Genomic DNA, 18905 nt, shown 5'->3' with positions numbered 1-18905 from the left:
CTTCTGGCCCTATAAATCCTTATATAATACCCATGTTTAAGCAGAGGACATGAAAGTAAGCAATGTAAAGTGCTGGATATAAAACTCCATGACTTACAGAAAAAATATGCATACACAGCACTTTGAGGAACCAAGTGTAGCATAGCTAGGTTGTCCCACGCTAACTTTAATTGAACTACAGCAAATTAATATCAGTGGGGACACATCACAAAATACCAACCGCAGACCAATCCAGCAGTCTTGGACAGTTTATAGTCTCATTTTTAGCCCTTGCTGAAGCTGCGTCCCATGTTCACCTGTGCTATTACAGTATTATATAGCATTATATATATATATACACACGCTATATATATATTATATATATTAGTATTATATTCTGACTTAACATTACTGTATAGACATATCTGAAGTCTCTATCGCATGTGCAGTGAACAGGATAACTGAACTTCTGCCCACTGATTTTCCTTGCAATTGTTTGTATCTATTATGTGCAGGGTATGAAGCAAGCACAGATGTCGTTATAATATGTCCTTAGCATATCAGCTACTGATAAAAGATTTTCTGTAATTATATCGCAAAACTCTACAAAATATGTTGGATTTTTCAATTCTAAAAAAAAAGAATAATCATAGTTTTGACTCCATCTTCAAATTTATTTAAATGTAGTTTCTAAAGCATTTGGATGATTACAAATGCCAAGTGTGCAAAACAAGTGAATTCCTTTAACAATTACATTTTTAAATTGTTAGCTACTGTATTTTATCTTACAAGCCCAACTGACACAAGTAGTCCCAGTAAAGTCTGCGGTATGACAACAGGAATGACTGATATAAGCAAATCTTGCAGGATAAAAACCTTAAATTGGAGGATGTCTTCCATCCTTCTGAGTGTTAAACAACATTATTAATACTTGAAATTACTATTAAACCTTTTATCTGTATTAACAAGGACTTGTAGGTTTTAAAATCAAATGCTTCTTTTTCCAACTATGTGACTTGGGGATAGTATCCTGTTTAATTATGTGGATTGCTTCCATTTATGCCTCCTTTATATCTGAGGTTTTGTTACTTTGTTTTTGTTAAATACTTTATTTCATAACACACATCCTTTAAATTGTATACAAAAAAAGTTCCAACATCAGTGTGCTGATCATACTTTATTTTATTAAAATAAGTTACAAGACCCCAAATTACCTTCCCATTTAATGGACAGATGATATAGGCACACTTTTTACTCTGTGTTGCCATTTCACAGTTTTGTATAATGTGATATACTGTATCCATTAATTTTTTCTGTATTTACTTTTAAATAAGAGAATAAAAATGCAGTTACTGCAGAAAAGCAGAACCTGCTGTACTACTTGTACTACAAACTGAAGCACAGCAGGTATAGGTAGCTTTATGGTTATAAAGTGACTGTACATGAAGATCCTCAGGGTTACTGTGTTTTCAAGACTGTTGGCTTCCTGAAGTCTTCCTGACATTTGTCAATAATAACAAATCAACTGCTGTTTTGTAAGCTGTGCAACAAAATAAAGCTTGCTGAACACAATAAAAAGGATTGCTTCTGAAAGATTATTTTAGAATTAAGTAGAATGATAGCTCAGACAACCTGCTGTCTGCCTTGATACGCACGCAGCTTCTCAGACACTTCATCTAGTGGTCCGTTGTTAAGGGCAATATAATAGATGGCTATAAGGTTTGGTTTGTTTATAATCTTTCTCATTGCTGCATTTTCAATGAACAGTCTGTTTTCTAAATGAGGTCAATACATTCTTGAACCAGAGATTTCAAAACATTTTAGAGATCTGTCAAGGTCTGGCCACTTCCCAAATGAGCTCAACAACCCTAATTTCTTAGAAGTGGTTGGACCAAGTGACATTCAGGGCTGAGGAGCAGCAAGTAATTGTCTCTGCTGCTTTTTCCAGGTTGTCTTGAAAGGATTCTAGGGATACAAATTGCCCACCAAAGAATAACTTGGAAAGAAAGCATCAGTTCTTTGTGATAAAGTACTCCCCTAAATCAATTACTATTTGAACAAGAGCACCTTTTACAGAAAAAAGCATGTAGTCTCAGAAATTTCCAGTGATGAAAATCTTGGTAAATTGTCACATTGATCAACCACTCTCAGTTTTAAAAATTGTCCCTTATGTTGAACCACAGCTTGCCCAACTTTAACTCCAGTTATTAGTTCAAGCCACGCCATCTGAGGGCATTCACTCCAGCATTCAGGTTTGCTGTGGTACCACAAAGTTCACCACTTTCTCTTTTTTTTTTTTTTTTTTTTCTCTCCCACATGTTTGTGAAATGTCTAGTCTGGGGGCCGACCACATTTCTCTTCACTGCCGCAGGTGCCGCACTGCAACAAATGAATCCGGCAAATCCCAGTGCAGCGACGCTGGCACGCGCCAGCCTGCACCTCGGGTGTCCTGTGGACCCGAGGCTTGCCCAGTGCCCCCAGCCTCGGCACCCAAGCTCTCCCATTCCCATATATCCCAGCAGCGGGATATTAATAGGCTAGCACATTTTCACAGAAAAGAAGGCGCATGAAAATTGCTTGGGACTGCGCCTGGCTGCGGAGGTGGGATGCAGAGGAATACCGCAGCTAATGGGACTGTTGTCACACTGCCTGTGAAGCTGTCTTGAAAATTTTGGGACATAATAGGAGGGCTCAAAACTGAGCGTTTGCTATAACAGTAAAAGTCATCTGGAAGAACTATGAACAGAGCAATGCTTCATGTTCAACATAGCATATATAATCTAGGGGATGTGGGCATGTGCATTTTATCTGTATCTTGATACTGAAGCCCTTCAATGAAATGTGAAATCATAATAGTATTTGCAACAACCAAGATTTTCCTCCATAACATTTATAAAATCACCATGAAAATACTTTCTGTTTTGCGGGATGTTCCTTCCCTGGCTTATATCAAAACAGCTACCTCTAAAATACCAGTAAAGAGCTGAATGCAGGAGATCATGTAAGAAAAAGGATATATTTTGTGGACAGAGCTTCAAGGCGTGAGGTGACTGAGTCCTGCAGGGCAGCTATGGCTTCACACTTACAGGATTCTTCAGTTGTTATAAGACTGCTCGTTATGGCTCCTAAGAGAGAAAACAGCATTTAGAATATTTATGACAATTATTGAACATTTAAATCCCAGGAAAACGCTTGATTCTGCAACGGGAGTTGAACTGGTGCTGTGAGACTGCAGCAAGCGCTGCAACCCAGGGCAGCCGGGAGGGAGAGGCAGCAGTGAACAGGGGCCGCTGTGCAGCCAGAGACACAAGTGTCATAGTCCAGGAACAGGACAGGCAAGAGAGAGCTTGACTCTAACCGAGGAGGAGGCAGAGCAGGCAGTTCCTAGCCTATCTGGATCCTCCGCACTCTTTAAATTAGACCATTATTGAGTAAAAAATAAAAAGAAGCCTGGGTGCAGGGACCAACCAGCCTCCCCCATCAACTCTGATCGCTAGACTAGAGGGAATCTTCCCTTTGCATGTTTTCTCTCCCTCTCATCCAGAATATTCCCCACCTCAAAACATAAGGCACCCCGGGAAGCAGAATGAGTGTGTTCAAGTGATGCAGACTGAGAAGAACCTGCAGTCCAGGACTCCATCTTGTACACAGTACTTTTACCATCAGACTATCCACACAGGAAGGCCACTGGCATCACTGTAAACAGAATCTATAAAATTAGCTGTATTTAAGGCGATGACTAACTTGGGCTTCTCTTCAGAAGAATCATAAAATCACAAAATGGTTTGGGTTGGAAGGGACCTTTAAAGATCATCTAGTCCAACTACCCCACCATGGGCAGGGACACCTTTCACAAGATCAGGTTGCTCAGAGCCCCATCCAACCTGGCCTTGAACGCTTCCATGGATGGGGCATCCACAACTTCTCTGGGCAACCTGTTCCAGTGCCTCACCACCCTCATAGAAAAGGATCTCTTCCTTATATCTAAATCTATCTATAAAATGAAGGCAGCTGCCTTCAAAGCTGGATTGTAATGGCATTTGGGGTACCCATCACTCCCAAACACAGCACTTCTAAGAATGCGTTAAAGTCCAAAGTTAAGCCTCCAGGCTTGCCAGCCTGCAAGCCAAGCAGGAAGGCACCGAGTGATTTTAGGCACATAAAGTGTTGGTCAGTGTCACAAATTGGTCAGTTTGCATCAGTTTCTGAGATGTGGGTGGAATTTAAATACCTAAGTCACAGCTTGGGAAGGAGTTAGAAGAATTGAATTTACCACCTGGTAAATAATACAAAAATGAAAGCAGGAACACATGTAATAATTTTAAATACTAAGCAATAGAGGTTCAGCTAAATCATCCATGTGTATCACCTCACAAGTACTCTTGGTTTGTAACATTGGCAATATGCATGCATAGGGAGTATCATTTTTGATTCATCAAGAGGTGTGAACACAAGTCCATTCCAATGTCACATGAATATGGATGGAGGGAACAACAATGTTCAAATGGGCCCAAATGAATTCAAAATCTGGTAGAAAGGCACAGCAATATTAACAGAGGAGCCGGTTAGCAGACAGAGAAGTAATCCGTCTCTTAGGAAGGAGAAAACAAGCATTGCCATACTCTGCAGTGATTCCATTGAATCTGTTCCCAGGTCTTGCCCTCAGTCTTCCAGACTTACCAGGTATCAGCCTCAGTGTCCTCAAGAATTCCTTCTTCTCCATAATCCACCACAAAACCAGGGATGACCAGGGCTCAGAGAGATGATAATTTGATTGTTGTATAATAACATGTCAGGCATCAGCTGATGGCTGTGAGCTCTTAGCTGCATGAAAGGCAATTTAACCTCACCTACTCCATAAAGAACGTAGGAGTTAAGGCAAGCTGTACCGCTTGCTGCAGGCTAAGAACAAACATATCAACTGAAGCACCGCTACTGTAGTGAGATTACCATCTACGTCTGAGACCAGAATAATAAGCTTCCAAAGGCCAAGCCTCCTTAAAAGAGGGCCTACAATTGCCAAATACCCTTTCAACAAGTTATCAAGAAGGATTACTTGTATGTAATACCTGTCACTTTATACATGGGGTTTTATGTTGCTTGCAAAAGCAACAACAGCAGATTATTCAATTATTTTTTCTGCAGATATATAAATGCATAGCTGATCAATGCCAAACAAATTATGTGAGCATTATAACAATAAAACAATAGAATTTTGTGGATACAATTTCTCTTTTTTTCTGAATTGTCTTCGTTTCTCTTTTTGCTTATCAATCATGCCATTGATATTGCCATTTCGCAACTGATGGCTGCTTGAATTACAGAAAAATGACTGAAATATATCAATTTCAAATGGTCGTTCGTTCAGTGTTTCACTGAAAAAATCTATGAACAGATTCATTTCTAGCAGTGCAGAAATTCATTTGTCTTAGAGCCAATGTTGAAACTGGTGTCTTCTTGATTCCACTGAACCTGTATTTGTTCAGCTCCCTTCTTTGGAATGTTCCACCAGCTTTATGGTTGATGTACAAAGAAGAGCTGTTCAAGATGCAGCTGGAGGAAGGCCAGTTCAAAATATCACACCAACATGGTTGGTTTCCAACCAACTGCCAGCTAAGTTTTCATGTTTGCATTTAAATTCTCCAGTGACAGATACAAATCCTCCTTGGATTATGTCTGTTTTAATGAAATTACTTTTCCAACCAACTTTGGCAACTGCCCAAGAGTACCCTGAAGTCTTCTACAGTCCTTTTGTGAAATTTAGAGTCTTCCAGTACTTGATATTCAAAATCTTGGGCACTCCTGTTGCCACTGGGTTGCCCAACAAGTGACACAAAACATGCTAGATTTGTGTTTTTACACTGCATCTATGTTTAAGTCCAGCCCTACAAAAAAATACTATTTTTGCAGATGGTCTTTGGCTATATCCACCTAGTTTATAACTTCGCTCTTACATAGGGTCCTTAGCCACTGGATATAATGGCAAGTTATTCCTGCTCTGAACCAGAGATCAGACTAGGTACTTCTTAAGGTCCCTTCCAACCCAACTTTACTTATGATTCTATGTCAAATGGTGCAGAAGTTCTGCCAACAGTTGATGGCGTTATTGCCCATGTGAAAGGAAAGCAGTTGGTGTGTTCATGCCTGCCCCACTCAGCTTGGAGGAGTGGACAAGAACATACAGTTTAGCATTGCAGTAGAGTCCTGGTTTTGGCTGGGATAGAGTTAAATTTCTTCCTAGTGCTGTGTTTTGGATTTAGTATGAGAAGAATGTTGATAACACACTGATGTTTTCAGTTGCTGCTAAGTACCTTGTCAAGTACAATTACCCCCTGCTACCAAGCTAGACTGGGAGGAGGGAACACAGCCAGGACAGCCAGCCCAGCTGGCCAACGGGGTATTCCATACCATGTGACGTCATGCTCACTATATGAAGGGTAGGCGTGATCCAGGAAGTACCGATCGCTACTTAGTTACCGGTCAGCGCGGGTGGTGAGCAATTGCATTGTGCATCACTCATTTTGTATATTCTATCATTATTATTATTATTTTCCCTCTTCTGTTCTATTAAACTGTCTTTATCTCAACCCACGAGTTTTTCTCACTCTTACCCTTCCGATTCTCTCCCCGTCCCACTGGGGGGAGTGAGCGAGCGGCTGCCTGTCAGGTTAAGCCACGACAAGTAGTTCTTCTGACACCAGTTCTGTTCCCCTCTGGCCCCCACCATCCTCCGAATGCTGTACGCAACTGAGTCCCATGCCCCAGAGACAGACGCCCCAGAACCCTGCCTTGCCAATCCCCCCAGTTATTCCCATTTCATAAGGAAATGCAGGGTATAACAGATTATTTTTTTAAAATTCGGTGAAGTCCTTAATGTGTGGTGATAGGTAAGTCAACTGTAGTTTTAAATACAACAACTGCTATAACTAAACAAGAAAGATCAAACTAGCTCAGAACATTAGTGGAAACAGGCAGAAAAGAATGAAAAGGGATTTCAGGGAGTTAGTGAGTTGATAGAACATTTCTCAAATAGATTAAAAGGATTTAACACATTAAAGAGAGGTACTTCAATAAATATATTCATCTGGATTTAAGGTAAAGCCTTCATAGCAGTCACAGGTATACCATCCACCATTACTCACACAGACCTGCTCACATTCACGGGTTCCTGGTGCACATACATCCATTCCTACAGAATGCATTTTGGAGAAACTGTTATCCGAAAACAAGATAACATTTTTTAACGCTTCCCGATGGCAATGCTTTTCCATGTTGGGAGCCTATCCTACGGGAATCTTACCAGGAACTATTGAGATGTGTAACTGATCTCACCTTGGAGCAGCGAGATGAACTAATTGCCTTACTGGGGTCTCCCTCCGTCCTTTCTTCGTACAGTCTGCGCTCCCTCTGACCGCAGCTGCCTAACCCCGCCAGATGTGAAGGACCACATCACCTCCAAAGGCACACTACGAAAACTTCCCAGCATACAATAGCTTTACAGTAAGGAGATCGGGAAGGAAAGAAACATTTTTTAAAAAACTACATTTTTACTATAACACAAAGTTAGCTGAGAAGCTAAAGAAACAACCAGCAACGTGAAATTCAGCCTGGAGGGGAGGACACCGCCTCAGACTGTCTCCTGCGTGGTGGTACGCAGTTTCCACAGCCCTGCAGAGTGTGTGACTGTGTGACTAACCCCAGCTCTTCTCTCTTCAATCATTTCTCAGTTCTGGGTTTGCTGAATATTGCATAATTGCAGTTTTTTAAATACAGTGAAGGCCTTAGTTAAAAGGTGATAAAGAAAGACCGAATGGTAAGCAGTTACTAGCATTGTTGTATATAAAGTGCTTTATATCTCTGAATATCGCTGAAGTGGAAAAGGCAGAGTGACATAGAACTGTCTTATAACACTTGAATGCATGTGAAAGTTTGTCAAACAGATCCAACTATATTAACCTGCTAGTGAGAGCTATTTCAATGCGTGTACTTAGCTGGGGAGGGGATGGGGGGATAGGGAACAGCAATCTGCTCTTACTTGAGCAAGTCTTCTTGTCTGGATTCAGGGTGTAGCCTTGGTAGCAGTCACAGGTATAGAACAGATCATCTCTCACGCAGACCTGCTCACAGTCATGCCTTCCAGGAGCACACATGTCGACAGCTAAGGAAGGCGTTTGAGAAGAAAAGAATATTAATCAATTCCCAAACTTCAGCCTTTTTAGTTGGTGTTAGTAATTCCCATCTGCAAACATATCTTCATCTGGATTCAAACCAGGATGGTTTTATTGCATGTCAGCACGCTATCAGCCATAGTAGGGATACAGAGTGTGGTTTTATCTGACTATCAACATCACAAAATTAATACGATTTTTGGAATACTGGCAACACTTTTTTGCAGTTGTAACAGATTGCAAAAGGAACTGAACTAGCAGTGACCCAGTTACAAAATAACTATCCAAAGGAATTCCAGAGAACAAATATCTGGGTTTTAAGAGACTATTTGGCATTATTTCAGCTCTAATTGAGTTGGATAAGACACTGTTTTATGGAGTGAAAAGACCATAAACAGAAAAGTATACATGGCTGCTCAAAAAAAGAGAGACGTGGCACCCGCTGCCAGTTACAAAGTGGGTACTTCATGTGTGAGGCTGATGCTTTCTGCCAAATTTAACACGTCAACTCTGAAAGGGCAGCTGAGAAGGAGTTCCTATATTTGGATATCTTTGCAGTAAGGAGGTCCGGTAAAGCACAAGCAAAGAAAGAAAGAAAGGAAGAAAGAAAGGAGCCCCTCCTGGACCTAGGCTATTTTTATTATATCACAAAGACGTGGATGGTTGAGAAATCATTAGCAGCATACTGCAAAATGAGATTCAAAAGGAAAAAAAAAGCAAGCGTATTAGGGAAACAATCTGAAATTTGACTATGCAGGGGGAGAATCAGGGCTATGAAAGAAGGCTCAGGATTGGACTCCCAAAGGGGGGGATGCCTAACTGAATTCACATTCCCTCACAGGTGTTTACTGTGTCTGTATAATGCCAGGTAAGAGTCAATCTTAGGAACTATATTTACAAAATCAGCTCCTAAACTAGGCAGGAAGAAATATTGAAGCCTCTGGCTTCGCCTCTTTGAGACGCGAGACATATGACTTAATTGGAGAGATTTGCCTAGAAACCTCCTGGAATTGGAAGCCTAGGTTGAGCGCGTTGTCACACAAAATCTAGTAAGGAAAGGGATTATGATGGAAGTGGAAAAAAGGATTTTGCGTCAATAAGTCATCAGTGAGACATCCAAAGAACTGAAGAGTGAGGTTCAAATCCTAATCAAGTGAAAATAATATAGAATACATATTAATTTGTAAGCACTATATACTTATATGTACATTCTTAAGTACCAGCTACATCTATGCTCCTGATCCCCACAAGAGCCCAGCCCTGGGAAAGAACATCTCCCTTCATCCTCTAAAGCTCTGAGGCTGCAGTATTTTTTAACACCTCCACCAGAAAGAGTGATCACCCTCACGATGCACGGGTCTCAGATTATTACTGGAAACATGTAGAAAAAAAGTTGCACTGTGTTTTCAGGAATTGTACAGAAACTCTTGGATAATTTGTCAGAAAAATAACATAAATTAACCTGATTTTTTTAAGTTCCTTGTTTCTAGCTGAACACAGTATTTCCTTGATCAGGTCTTACCTGAGCAAGTCTTCTTATCTGGATTCAGAGTATATCCTTCAAAGCAGTCACAGCTGTAGGATCCATCATTACTCAAGCAGACTTGTGCACAATCATGCCTTCCAGGTGCGCACACGTCCATGGCTGTAGTGAACCGTGTTTCAGAGAAAAAAGCTATTAATCCCTCCCAGACCCTCAAGCATTTTAAATGCTTCAACGTTTATAAGTACAATTTAATTAGGATTCAAATTAGGATTCAACCAGTGCCCTACTATATTATTATATTATATGATACCACCTCTCACACAATCTGATTTTCATCAGCAATTCTAACAGCCCTGAATATCCCAGTAAGGATGAAGCTAAGACACCATACTGAGATGAGCAATAACCTGCCACGTGTCAAGGCAGAAGTTGTTTCTTGCAATATTAGCAGTAACTATGGTGAGTCCCAATTTAACTTCATACTTTCATCCATGAGCTGAAGGCAGGCACAAAAAGGCAGGCATGATATGTAGAAATGCTATTAAATGGCAAAGAGAGATAAAGCCTACTGAGAACAAAAGCAAGCAAACAAACAAAAAAGCAGGAGCACTGGAAGATTATGTTCTCCCTTCAGAAATAAGAAGAGTGAAAACTTCAGTGAGAAGAACGCTTATGTGCTTTCAAAGGGAGGGATGCGCTTACCAGTAATAAAATAGCTACCCTAAGGCTGGTGCTGCTCAAAACTTCTGGATTTAAAGAAACAACTCCAGAGAAGTATTTGGGAAAAAAAAGTTTTAACAATAGGCTAACTTTTCAGGCTGACAATTGAAGAAGCTGCTGCCGATGTAAGACTCGGGTTGCTATATCACAGACCCCTGCACAGCTTGGAAGCAGAAGCAGCAAGTTGTAAAGAAAAATTAGTTTCGATAGCAGAGTTGGAGAGAACAGGGGAAAATCATCAGGTTTAAAGTTCTCTATGGACTAGTGGCAATGGAGACATAGTGCTGGTGGGCATCTCTGGAATAGGTTCATCCTCTCCCAGGGACTAAGTGATGTTTATGAAGTACTGTGAAGACCATAAAATGGTAGGTAAGTGCCAAATTGCATTTTTGTAATCAACACGTTTAAAGAAAAATGCAATTTTACTGTTACTGGAACCAAGGAGAAAGTGTACAAGGTGAATCCTCATTTTAAGAGTTGATGTCTGTAAGCAATTTTTCAATGAGAAACAATGAAGGTAACTCACAGAGAACATGTCCATGTCTCCAGGAGTTTCATATATTATAGTAGCCTTTAATTCTTACCTGAGCAAGTCTTCTTATCTGGACTCAGGATGTAGCCTTCATAGCATTCACAGACATAGGATCCGTTGATACTCACACAGATCTGATCACACTCGTGCCTTCCAGGTGCACACATGTCCACAGCTGCAAGACACACGTTGGAGAAATAATTCATTGTTAATAAGAAGTAGTTTGGGGTGGAGTGTGTATTCACATTTTCAAATATATTTCTATTTGGAATCAGCTGAGAAATGGCAATAGTAATTGAAGGAATTAGAGTAATAGTGTAATTAGAGTAATGGTAGGAGAAATATCTATACAGTATCTACATCTAAAGACTTTGTTTTGGCATCTGGCCCTAATGAATGGTTCTGTAGGCATTATAAAAAGGATGCTGATGGAATCAAACTACTTCTCACCATTACTTGCAGTAGACTTATTTATTTATTATTTATTATTTGATTTATTATTATTGAAGGAGATACAGATGTTCACTGTTTCAACAGAAGTACAGAAGTAGCTTCTCAAACCCAACTATGGTGTTAAAAAGTGATTTTTTTTCTAGTTGAACACATTTACCGAAGGAGTAATACCTGAGCAGGTTCTCTTATCTGGATTGAGAGTGTAGCCTTCATAGCAATCACAAAGGTAGGATCCGCCGTTACTCACACAGACCTGCTCGCACTCATGGGTCCCAAGAGCGCACACATTCGCAGCTACAAAGGGCATTACAGAAAAGGCATTTCAGTCATCCCAAAGGAGAGAAACATTCATTAATAATTTATGCTTACAAAAGTACATCTTGAACTGTTTGCTGGATTAGTAATAGTAAATGTCAGTGCTGTGCCACCGTCACAAAAGTTACAGGCATCTTTTGCATCATTCTGTAGCCAGAAGAAAGAGGTCATAAACCACACTGGAACAGCTGCACTGAAATATCTCACCCCCTGAGGTGGCAGAAAGATGAGATTAAGCTGAAAAGGGTGCAACGGGGAGAGAGATTTTAAGCAGTTAGTAACATTACTCTGGAAATGAGAACCCAGCAATGAAAAGGACCTTCTGGCTTATTGTATCCAGTCCCTTTCTATTACAGACAACCACTTCAAATAATCCCAAAATGTATCAGTCACTGTCTGGCAGCTTACTAACTTCTGCTCACTGGCATACAACCTGATTTATTAATTCCTGCTGCACTGTAAAAAACCCCCATGTAAACTGAAATGCAACAGAAAGCACAATAAAATAAAATAAAATAAAATAAAATAAAATAAAATAAAATAAAATAAAATAAAATAAAAAAAAAAACTGCAATAGAAAGAGCATCAAGACCAGGAGGAAAAGAAAAATGACTCAGAGGCACTGAGATAACACACTGTCTTCTCCGGGATGAAGACTGTCTGCGTAATGATGGTCCAGGTGTATCAGCCAGCAAAGACACCCACCAGTGCAAGATGGGTATGTGAGGGCTGCAGCTGCCTGGTTCCACCAGGTTTAAAAAGTCAAGACCAAAAGAGGATATGGAGGAAAGTTTGTACAGTAAGGTAGCTTTGCAGGCACATGAACCTCCTAATTGAAGGACACTGCAGAAATAACGTTCAAACCTCAAAGAACTAAGAAGCTGAAACTGCAAACTACAAAACGAGATTCAATTTTCGGGCACCAGCTAATTCCCCACAGGCAGTAAGGCTATCTCATCGGACTGAGGAAACAGAAGAGAGTGATAGGAAAAGCAGCGTGATGGATGGCAGCTGATAAAAGTGTGTGGTGGTGACAGGACAGACAAAATGTCTGTTGTACTGGGCTGTCACTGCCATGCACTGTGGTGCTGACAGGCTTTTCCTTCCCAGATGGTCTAAGTAAGTAACTAATTAACTGCTGACCAATTTTTCTCAAGTGTATTTAGCTTTGGATCTGCTGCTTCTTTGGTCATCCCAAGATGCCTCTGTTTCTCTCCACAGACTGTAAAGGAATCTGAGATACTCACTTAAGCTCAGATGATTTTTAGATTACTAGATTTAGATGAGATGAAAAAGGGAAGGGGAGAGGGAAGGGGGAAGGAAAAAAAAGGTGGAGGAAAAAAGTGGGAAGGGGAAAAAAGGGGGGAAGGAAGGAAAGAAAGGAGGAAACGAAAGGGAAAAGGAGAAAAATGGGAAGTCTGTTATTACCTGAGATTTTACTTAGATGAGTAGTTATGATGTGGATATTGACTACTGGTAAAATCAAACTCCAAAGCGATAGTGGTGAGATAAGAAATGAGACGCAAGAGTGCTTGAATTGTCTCATGTATTTCTGAATGCAAGGCAACATTGCCCATTTTCTAAAACATGGAAGATTTAGATGTCCCCTAATAAGGCTGATAGAAAGTGTGTCTTGTATTTCCATTGGCAAAAACAAATCTCAAACCAAGACAGCGTCTTTTCATTCTGCTACACCCTTGGGAGAAAGAGAATTCACCTTCACGACTTAGGAACAAACTCTGTGGGTGATATTTTCAACCATAACTGAGAAGCTCAGACTCAAATAGTCAGACTTTTGTGGTAGGAAAGTCAAGCTTCCACTGACTTGGACACCAATTTAAGGTTAAGATTTTCCATCTCCAGGATGGTCTCATGTTGAATGATGCTCTCAATGCATCAAGAACTTGATCTCAGCCAACTATTTTGCCCCTGAACATTAGTTTTTCTGTTTTCAGCTCACCCTACAAACAAATTTATTTGGCTTGGCCAAAGCAAAGAAAATCCTAATTGTCACTGGTGAGTAGGTTTCTGACCAAAGAACAGTCTGGAGCTGGAAAAGACCCAGTTTACCCACACTGTCTTACAAGACTCTCTTAGATTCATTTGGTTTGTAGGAACCTTTTGAAAAAATATTCCCTTTACCCCATTTTTGTCCATGAACCCCACAGATTCTGGCTAACTGCATGCAGGGAACTCAGAGTTACTCTGGAAGTGTGTATGTGTGAGCTCTCTTTGGATTATCCTTCAGCTTAGTAGGGGTGCAATTCCTGTGCTTCAGCACAATAAACAGAACGTTTACTCTTAAGAACAAGAGATTTTTCTCCAGTGCTATGAAAGGACTTGCTTTAGCAAGAAGATAGGTGGCAAATTAGTGCTGTGTTCACAGCACCCATACCTGTCCGGCTAGGTGGGCACTTGAACCCTCTTCCAGCTACCAGAGAGAGGATGTGGTCACATCAGCAACACCACATGATGTCAAGCCAAACCTCAAGGCATTTCCCATGTTAATTATTGGACAAAGTGTCCTGTCTACAGATGGTCCTACACATTTATTTCATACCTAGAAAAAGAGGTCTATTCACTCTAAACGTATTCAAAAGGTACGGTGGTAATTTTTAGTAAGGCTCTGAAATAACAAAGTAACACATTGCCAACCAAGTTCCCAAGGCAATGGCTGTTACGTTAATTCTCTTACAATATTCTTTACACCCGATTTTACCCATTACTTGCTGGAGAATTATTTCACAAGTAATTTCCTTAGAAATTTACTAGAAAAATCTACTTCACACAAGTTTTTTAATTGTCAAAAAGTCATTGTTTGATTTTTGTGGGTAGGGCTGTGCCATAGCTATCTATAGGCAGTTCTAAATACTCCAGATACGTGACCTTTTTTTTTTTCTATAAATGACAGTAACAACCCACACTGGCTTAGCATCATTAGTGGAGTTCTAGCCCAAACCAAATATACATCCAGTCAGGAGCTGCAGATACAGCCCCCTGTCTAAATCAGGTTGCAGAGAAACAGAGAAAGGTGCGAGTCTGGCACGCTGAAAAAGCCCAGCAGTGCCTGCAGGGTGAAAGCCCATCCCGAGATGACCTGCCCTTGTATTCGGGCCCCTCATCCCGCACCAAATTTCTCAAGCTGGTTTTCCTACTCTGAAGCTATAAGGAGCCCTTCAGAACCACTTCCCCCCTCCTTGCTTCCCAGCCAGATGGGAAAAGAAGCGAGCAGACCGCACAGGTCGGGTGTGCGCTCTCGGTAAGTCAGTCGATATACATAGCCGAAACCCGGCCAGGTTGCCACGCTTTCTCTTGCACTAAATTGGACCAACTGCACAAGAAGGTCCACTGAAATCAGGTTTGTTACCTGGATGGTAAGGTCACTGTTCAATATGAAAGGTCATTACTTGGCCTCCAGTGAATAAAAGGGTTGACTTGTTTGCCCAACAGATAGATAGCAAAGGAAATATTTAAATGTGATACCTAACACTTCTCAAAAAGAAAAACTTCTTTCTTAGGGAGTGGAACCACAGCAGGAGCCAAAAGGAGCCAAATTACACTACCCTCTTGGACTGACCACCTTACCACAGAACGTCTCTCTGAATTTGGATGTCAGCTTTTCGATCACACCATAGGTCTCCACATAAAAGACGTGTTCATCCAGTGGTTCGCTGGCCATTATCCTCAGGGACTGCATGTCTGCCCGGTCTACCCCGACTGCATAGATCTCAATGCCAGCTGTCCGGGCGCTTGCTGCCACATCTTGAACCTGGTCTTGTGGTCGTCCATCTGTCACAACGATGACGACCTTGGGGATATTGAAGGTTGCTGGCCGGCTGCCCATTTCCTCAGTGAAGACTTCATCCATGGCAGTTTGGATGGCAAGGCCGGTCATTGTGCCAGCAGACAAGGGCTCAATGTGAGATATGGCCTCCTTCATAGATGCTTTATCAAAGTAGGTCCGGAGGGGAAACTCTACCTTGACAGTGCTAGCATAATTCATGACCGCCACACGGGTTGTTCTTTCACCAACGTCCAGAGTATCAATCATTTTTGACAAAAAGATTTTCACTTTCTCAAACTCTTCATACCGGACACTACGGGAACTGTCTATGATGAAGACGAGGTCTAGGGGCCGGTTCTTGCAGGCAGTGTCTGTCAAGAAGGAAGGAAAACACTTCAGTCATCTCCTACACAGGACCAGAGCTCTCACCTTGGGGCAGTGAGAGCTGTCACGGCAAACTGCTCCCACCAGAAAAATGCTAGCACTCTTGATACTCTCGGAAAAGGCTTAAAATTATAGTGAGCAACATATTATTTTATGTATATATATATATATATAAAAAAGTAAAATAGATATGTGTATACGTATTTTATATAATATATATATTTATAATATTACATAAATTCTTAAATGTTCATTTTGACAAGTAATAAATAATTGAACTTTTCTAAGCATTAAAAGATGGTTCCACATTTGAGCCCACAAAATGTCTATCCTTGAAACAAAGGGTTGTAGTTTGCAAGTAATAGCCGACACAGAAATGTAGCAATGATATATAAATGTACTTATTTTTTATTTTTATAAAGATAAAGCCTGAATTCCATTTTTATAAGCTACAGAAATAAAATGGTAAAACAACTGGCTAGATTACATAGTAAACTGATCATAACAATATTTTTTAGGATAGTTACAATATAGATTGCTGATTAGGAATTATTTCTTGTTTGTAATTCACAATCCAAAGTACACAACAAGAAGCAATAAAGGCCAACAGGAAAAAGATGCTGTGATAAAGGCTTCTGTAAGGCTTCTAGAGCAGAGAAAAAAATTGAACTTATTATTTATGACGTAATTTTACAGGTAAAAATGAACATTTACATAAATATTTCTAGCTTCTAAAATTCCTCACTGACGTATAAATCTAGACTGAAACAGAAAAGCCATAGCTCAGGTCAGAGACAAGCATCACTTCTCGGAAGACAAAAAGTAAGCAAGACACCAACAGCAGGCAACCTAAGCTGTACACTCTCTGTCCTGATATCCTGACCTTGACGATACCATCAAGGTATGGATTTGTACTGATGGTTTATGAAAAACAGACAACCCAAAAGCACAGTATTTCTACAAAAGAGACATTCCTGCTCAACAGTGCATTAAATAGCAAAATGTGAGGTGTTCGGTTTGAATATACTCCCTGAAGAGCTGTTTTGGGAACGTGACACACCTTTCCCAGCTACAGGTTGACTTTTATTATTCCATTCCAGTTAAAAAAAATAAAAATTATTCACAAGTCTCTTAAAAGTGGAGGTGAAAACAGCACTTTTTTTTCCAATGCATTAAAAAACTTTTTTCTCTTGTGCAAGTGAAAAGGGAGGGAAAAAAAAAAATTGCATAGATACATCTTACTTCCATCACGGAACACAATAGCAGAGTTGATTTTGCCTTTGGACAGAGTCACGGACTGGACTAATCTAGGATCTCGTCCAGGTATATTACACATAACCCTACATGCATCCCATAACTCAGTTTTTGCATAAGGATTTAGAAGAATGGCTTTGTGGCCTTTGGGAAGCTGAGAAAACATGAAGAAATGTTTGTGTGTGCATGCGTAGCTTAAGACATGAAAGAAAAAGAGACAGAATGTTTGTCCTACAAAAAAAAAAGACCAAATCCCATATTTGAAGGCAGAAGAATTATCTTTTTTAAATTAGGGGGAAAAAAAACTTTTCAGCAGCCTGATCCTTCCTGTGAGTCTGAAAGAGATGTTTTGAGAAGCGAAACACAGGTAAAGAACAGCTATGTAGGTTTTAGAGATTAGCAAGGCCAGCTTTGCATAAAAAAAAAAGCGGCTGGTACTTCTGCCTACAGAAATCTGTAAAACTAGGCCCGTACGGGAGCATCCCGGGCACAGCGCTGGCAGGCGGCACCCGGCGCGGCTGGGTAGCAGCGAGCAAAGCGCGTAGCGAGCGAGCCGGCGAGCACCGGCCGGGGGCGCGCAGCCCCTCGCAGGCGGTAGCCGGCTGCGGGGAGAAGGCAGCCCGGCTGCCCCCGCGGGAGTACGGTACCTGCCGCGGCGTGGCTCCCGGCGGGGCGCAGGCGGCGCGGGGAGCCCCGCGCGGCGGGCGGCAGCGGCAGCAGCAGCAGCGGCAGCAGCGGCAGGCAGCAGCCCGGGACACCGAGCGGCCGCCGCATGGTGCCGTCGCCCGCCCCGCCGCCCGCGGCGCCGCATTTAAAGCTGCACGGCGGGGAGCGAGGTGGCACGGGCTCCCCCCCGCCGCCGCCTCCTCCCCCGGGGGTCCGGCGGCCAGCCAGACCTCGCTCCCCCGCCCCGACCGGGCGTTCAGCCCGGGGGAGAGGGAGGGGCTGCATGGACTAGAGCTAAACTTCGGGAACTTGCGGCACCGTAAGGACAGGGTCCAGACCTGGGAGCTGCAGGAGCGAAATACAAACTCATCCTTTCTCCATGCACTGGGATTATTTGATCCAAGTCTGCTAACTTTGCACTTCTGGTCTCACGGCTTTATCTGCAGGGCAGTATTTGCAAAGAATGGGAGAAAAAGCTCACAGCGTCATCACCGAGGCACAAGAAACTGCCTTCCCTGTTGTCAAATCTAACGCAGGGCGTTTTGTCTGGTCCCCAGCGCTGTAAATCCTGCCAGTGGGAAGCTTTAACGGAAAGCACGGTTTAGGGCACAAATCCACTACAATCTCTAGCACAGTCTTTTAGAAGACACCTTTGCCTAACCCGCAGTCAACATCTTGGACTGCGGGACCATCTTCTCTCCCTTCACCTCCCTAAGAGGAACAGGAAGCCCCGATTTACAACAGGAACCACCATACCTCACAACCCACCAGCAGTATCGTCTCAGGCAGGTATTGACTCACTTCAGCAGGTACTATCTTGACTGCCCAGTAGAAGCAGCCGCCATCGCATTCCCAAAGCCAGCAGACAAAATCAGGGAAGGGGGAACACCACCCTTCATGCAGAGGAAAGACCCAGAACAGGGGTCCCGTGGAGTACAATGGCTTGCATCTCCTAGAGGGGCCTGCCGCTCTGAGCAACAGCGCGTGCACACGCGCCACACAAATTTCAAGCAGTGCCTGGTGCTGCCAAATACTGCTCACCCATATGATCACCCACCCACCTTCTAGGAAGTCTCAACACCCACCCCTTGGCCGGAGCTCTCTGCCCTTATCCAACACTTTCAAGTTCCTTTGGTGCCCACTCATGGTCAGGCAGGTGGTGAA

At 42.0% G+C, this 18905-nt stretch overlaps 1 protein-coding gene across 1 annotated transcript; it reads right to left on the bottom strand.

Annotated features, from left to right (window-relative positions):
• Window positions 1-1137: 1137 nt before the first annotated feature.
• MATN3 (matrilin 3) lies at window positions 1138-18090 on the bottom strand. Its single transcript, XM_075144990.1, has 8 exons — window positions 17723-18090; window positions 15239-15808; window positions 11510-11632; window positions 10938-11060; window positions 9670-9792; window positions 8015-8137; window positions 2997-3104; window positions 1138-1658 (listed from the first exon to the last, which is right to left on the bottom strand). The coding sequence occupies exons 1-8, from the start codon at window positions 18024-18026 to the stop codon at window positions 1603-1605; spliced, it is 1530 nt and encodes a 509-aa protein (XP_075001091.1). The 5' UTR covers window positions 18027-18090; the 3' UTR covers window positions 1138-1602.
• Window positions 18091-18905: the final 815 nt, after the last annotated feature.

This window comes from Calonectris borealis, chromosome 3 (genome assembly GCF_964195595.1).
Source record: "Calonectris borealis chromosome 3, bCalBor7.hap1.2, whole genome shotgun sequence".
Lineage (NCBI taxonomy): Eukaryota > Metazoa > Chordata > Aves > Procellariiformes > Procellariidae > Calonectris > Calonectris borealis.
Note: the sequence above shows the minus strand (reverse complement) of the source record. Positions and strands in the feature narration are given on the sequence as shown.

Bases quoted from the DNA above. Each gene is read 5' to 3' on its own strand.
- MATN3 (XM_075144990.1), bottom strand. From the start codon at position 18,026: ATGCAGCCCCTCCCTCTCCCCCGGGCTGAACGCCCGGTCGGGGCGGGG. The intron at 11,061-11,509 runs GTATTACTCCTT...TGTGTCTTGCAG, and splicing joins AGATAAGAGAACCTGCTCAG to CTGTGGACATGTGTGCACCT. The intron at 9,793-10,937 runs GTAAGAATTAAA...GGTTCACTACAG, and splicing joins AGATAAGAAGACTTGCTCAG to CCATGGACGTGTGCGCACCT.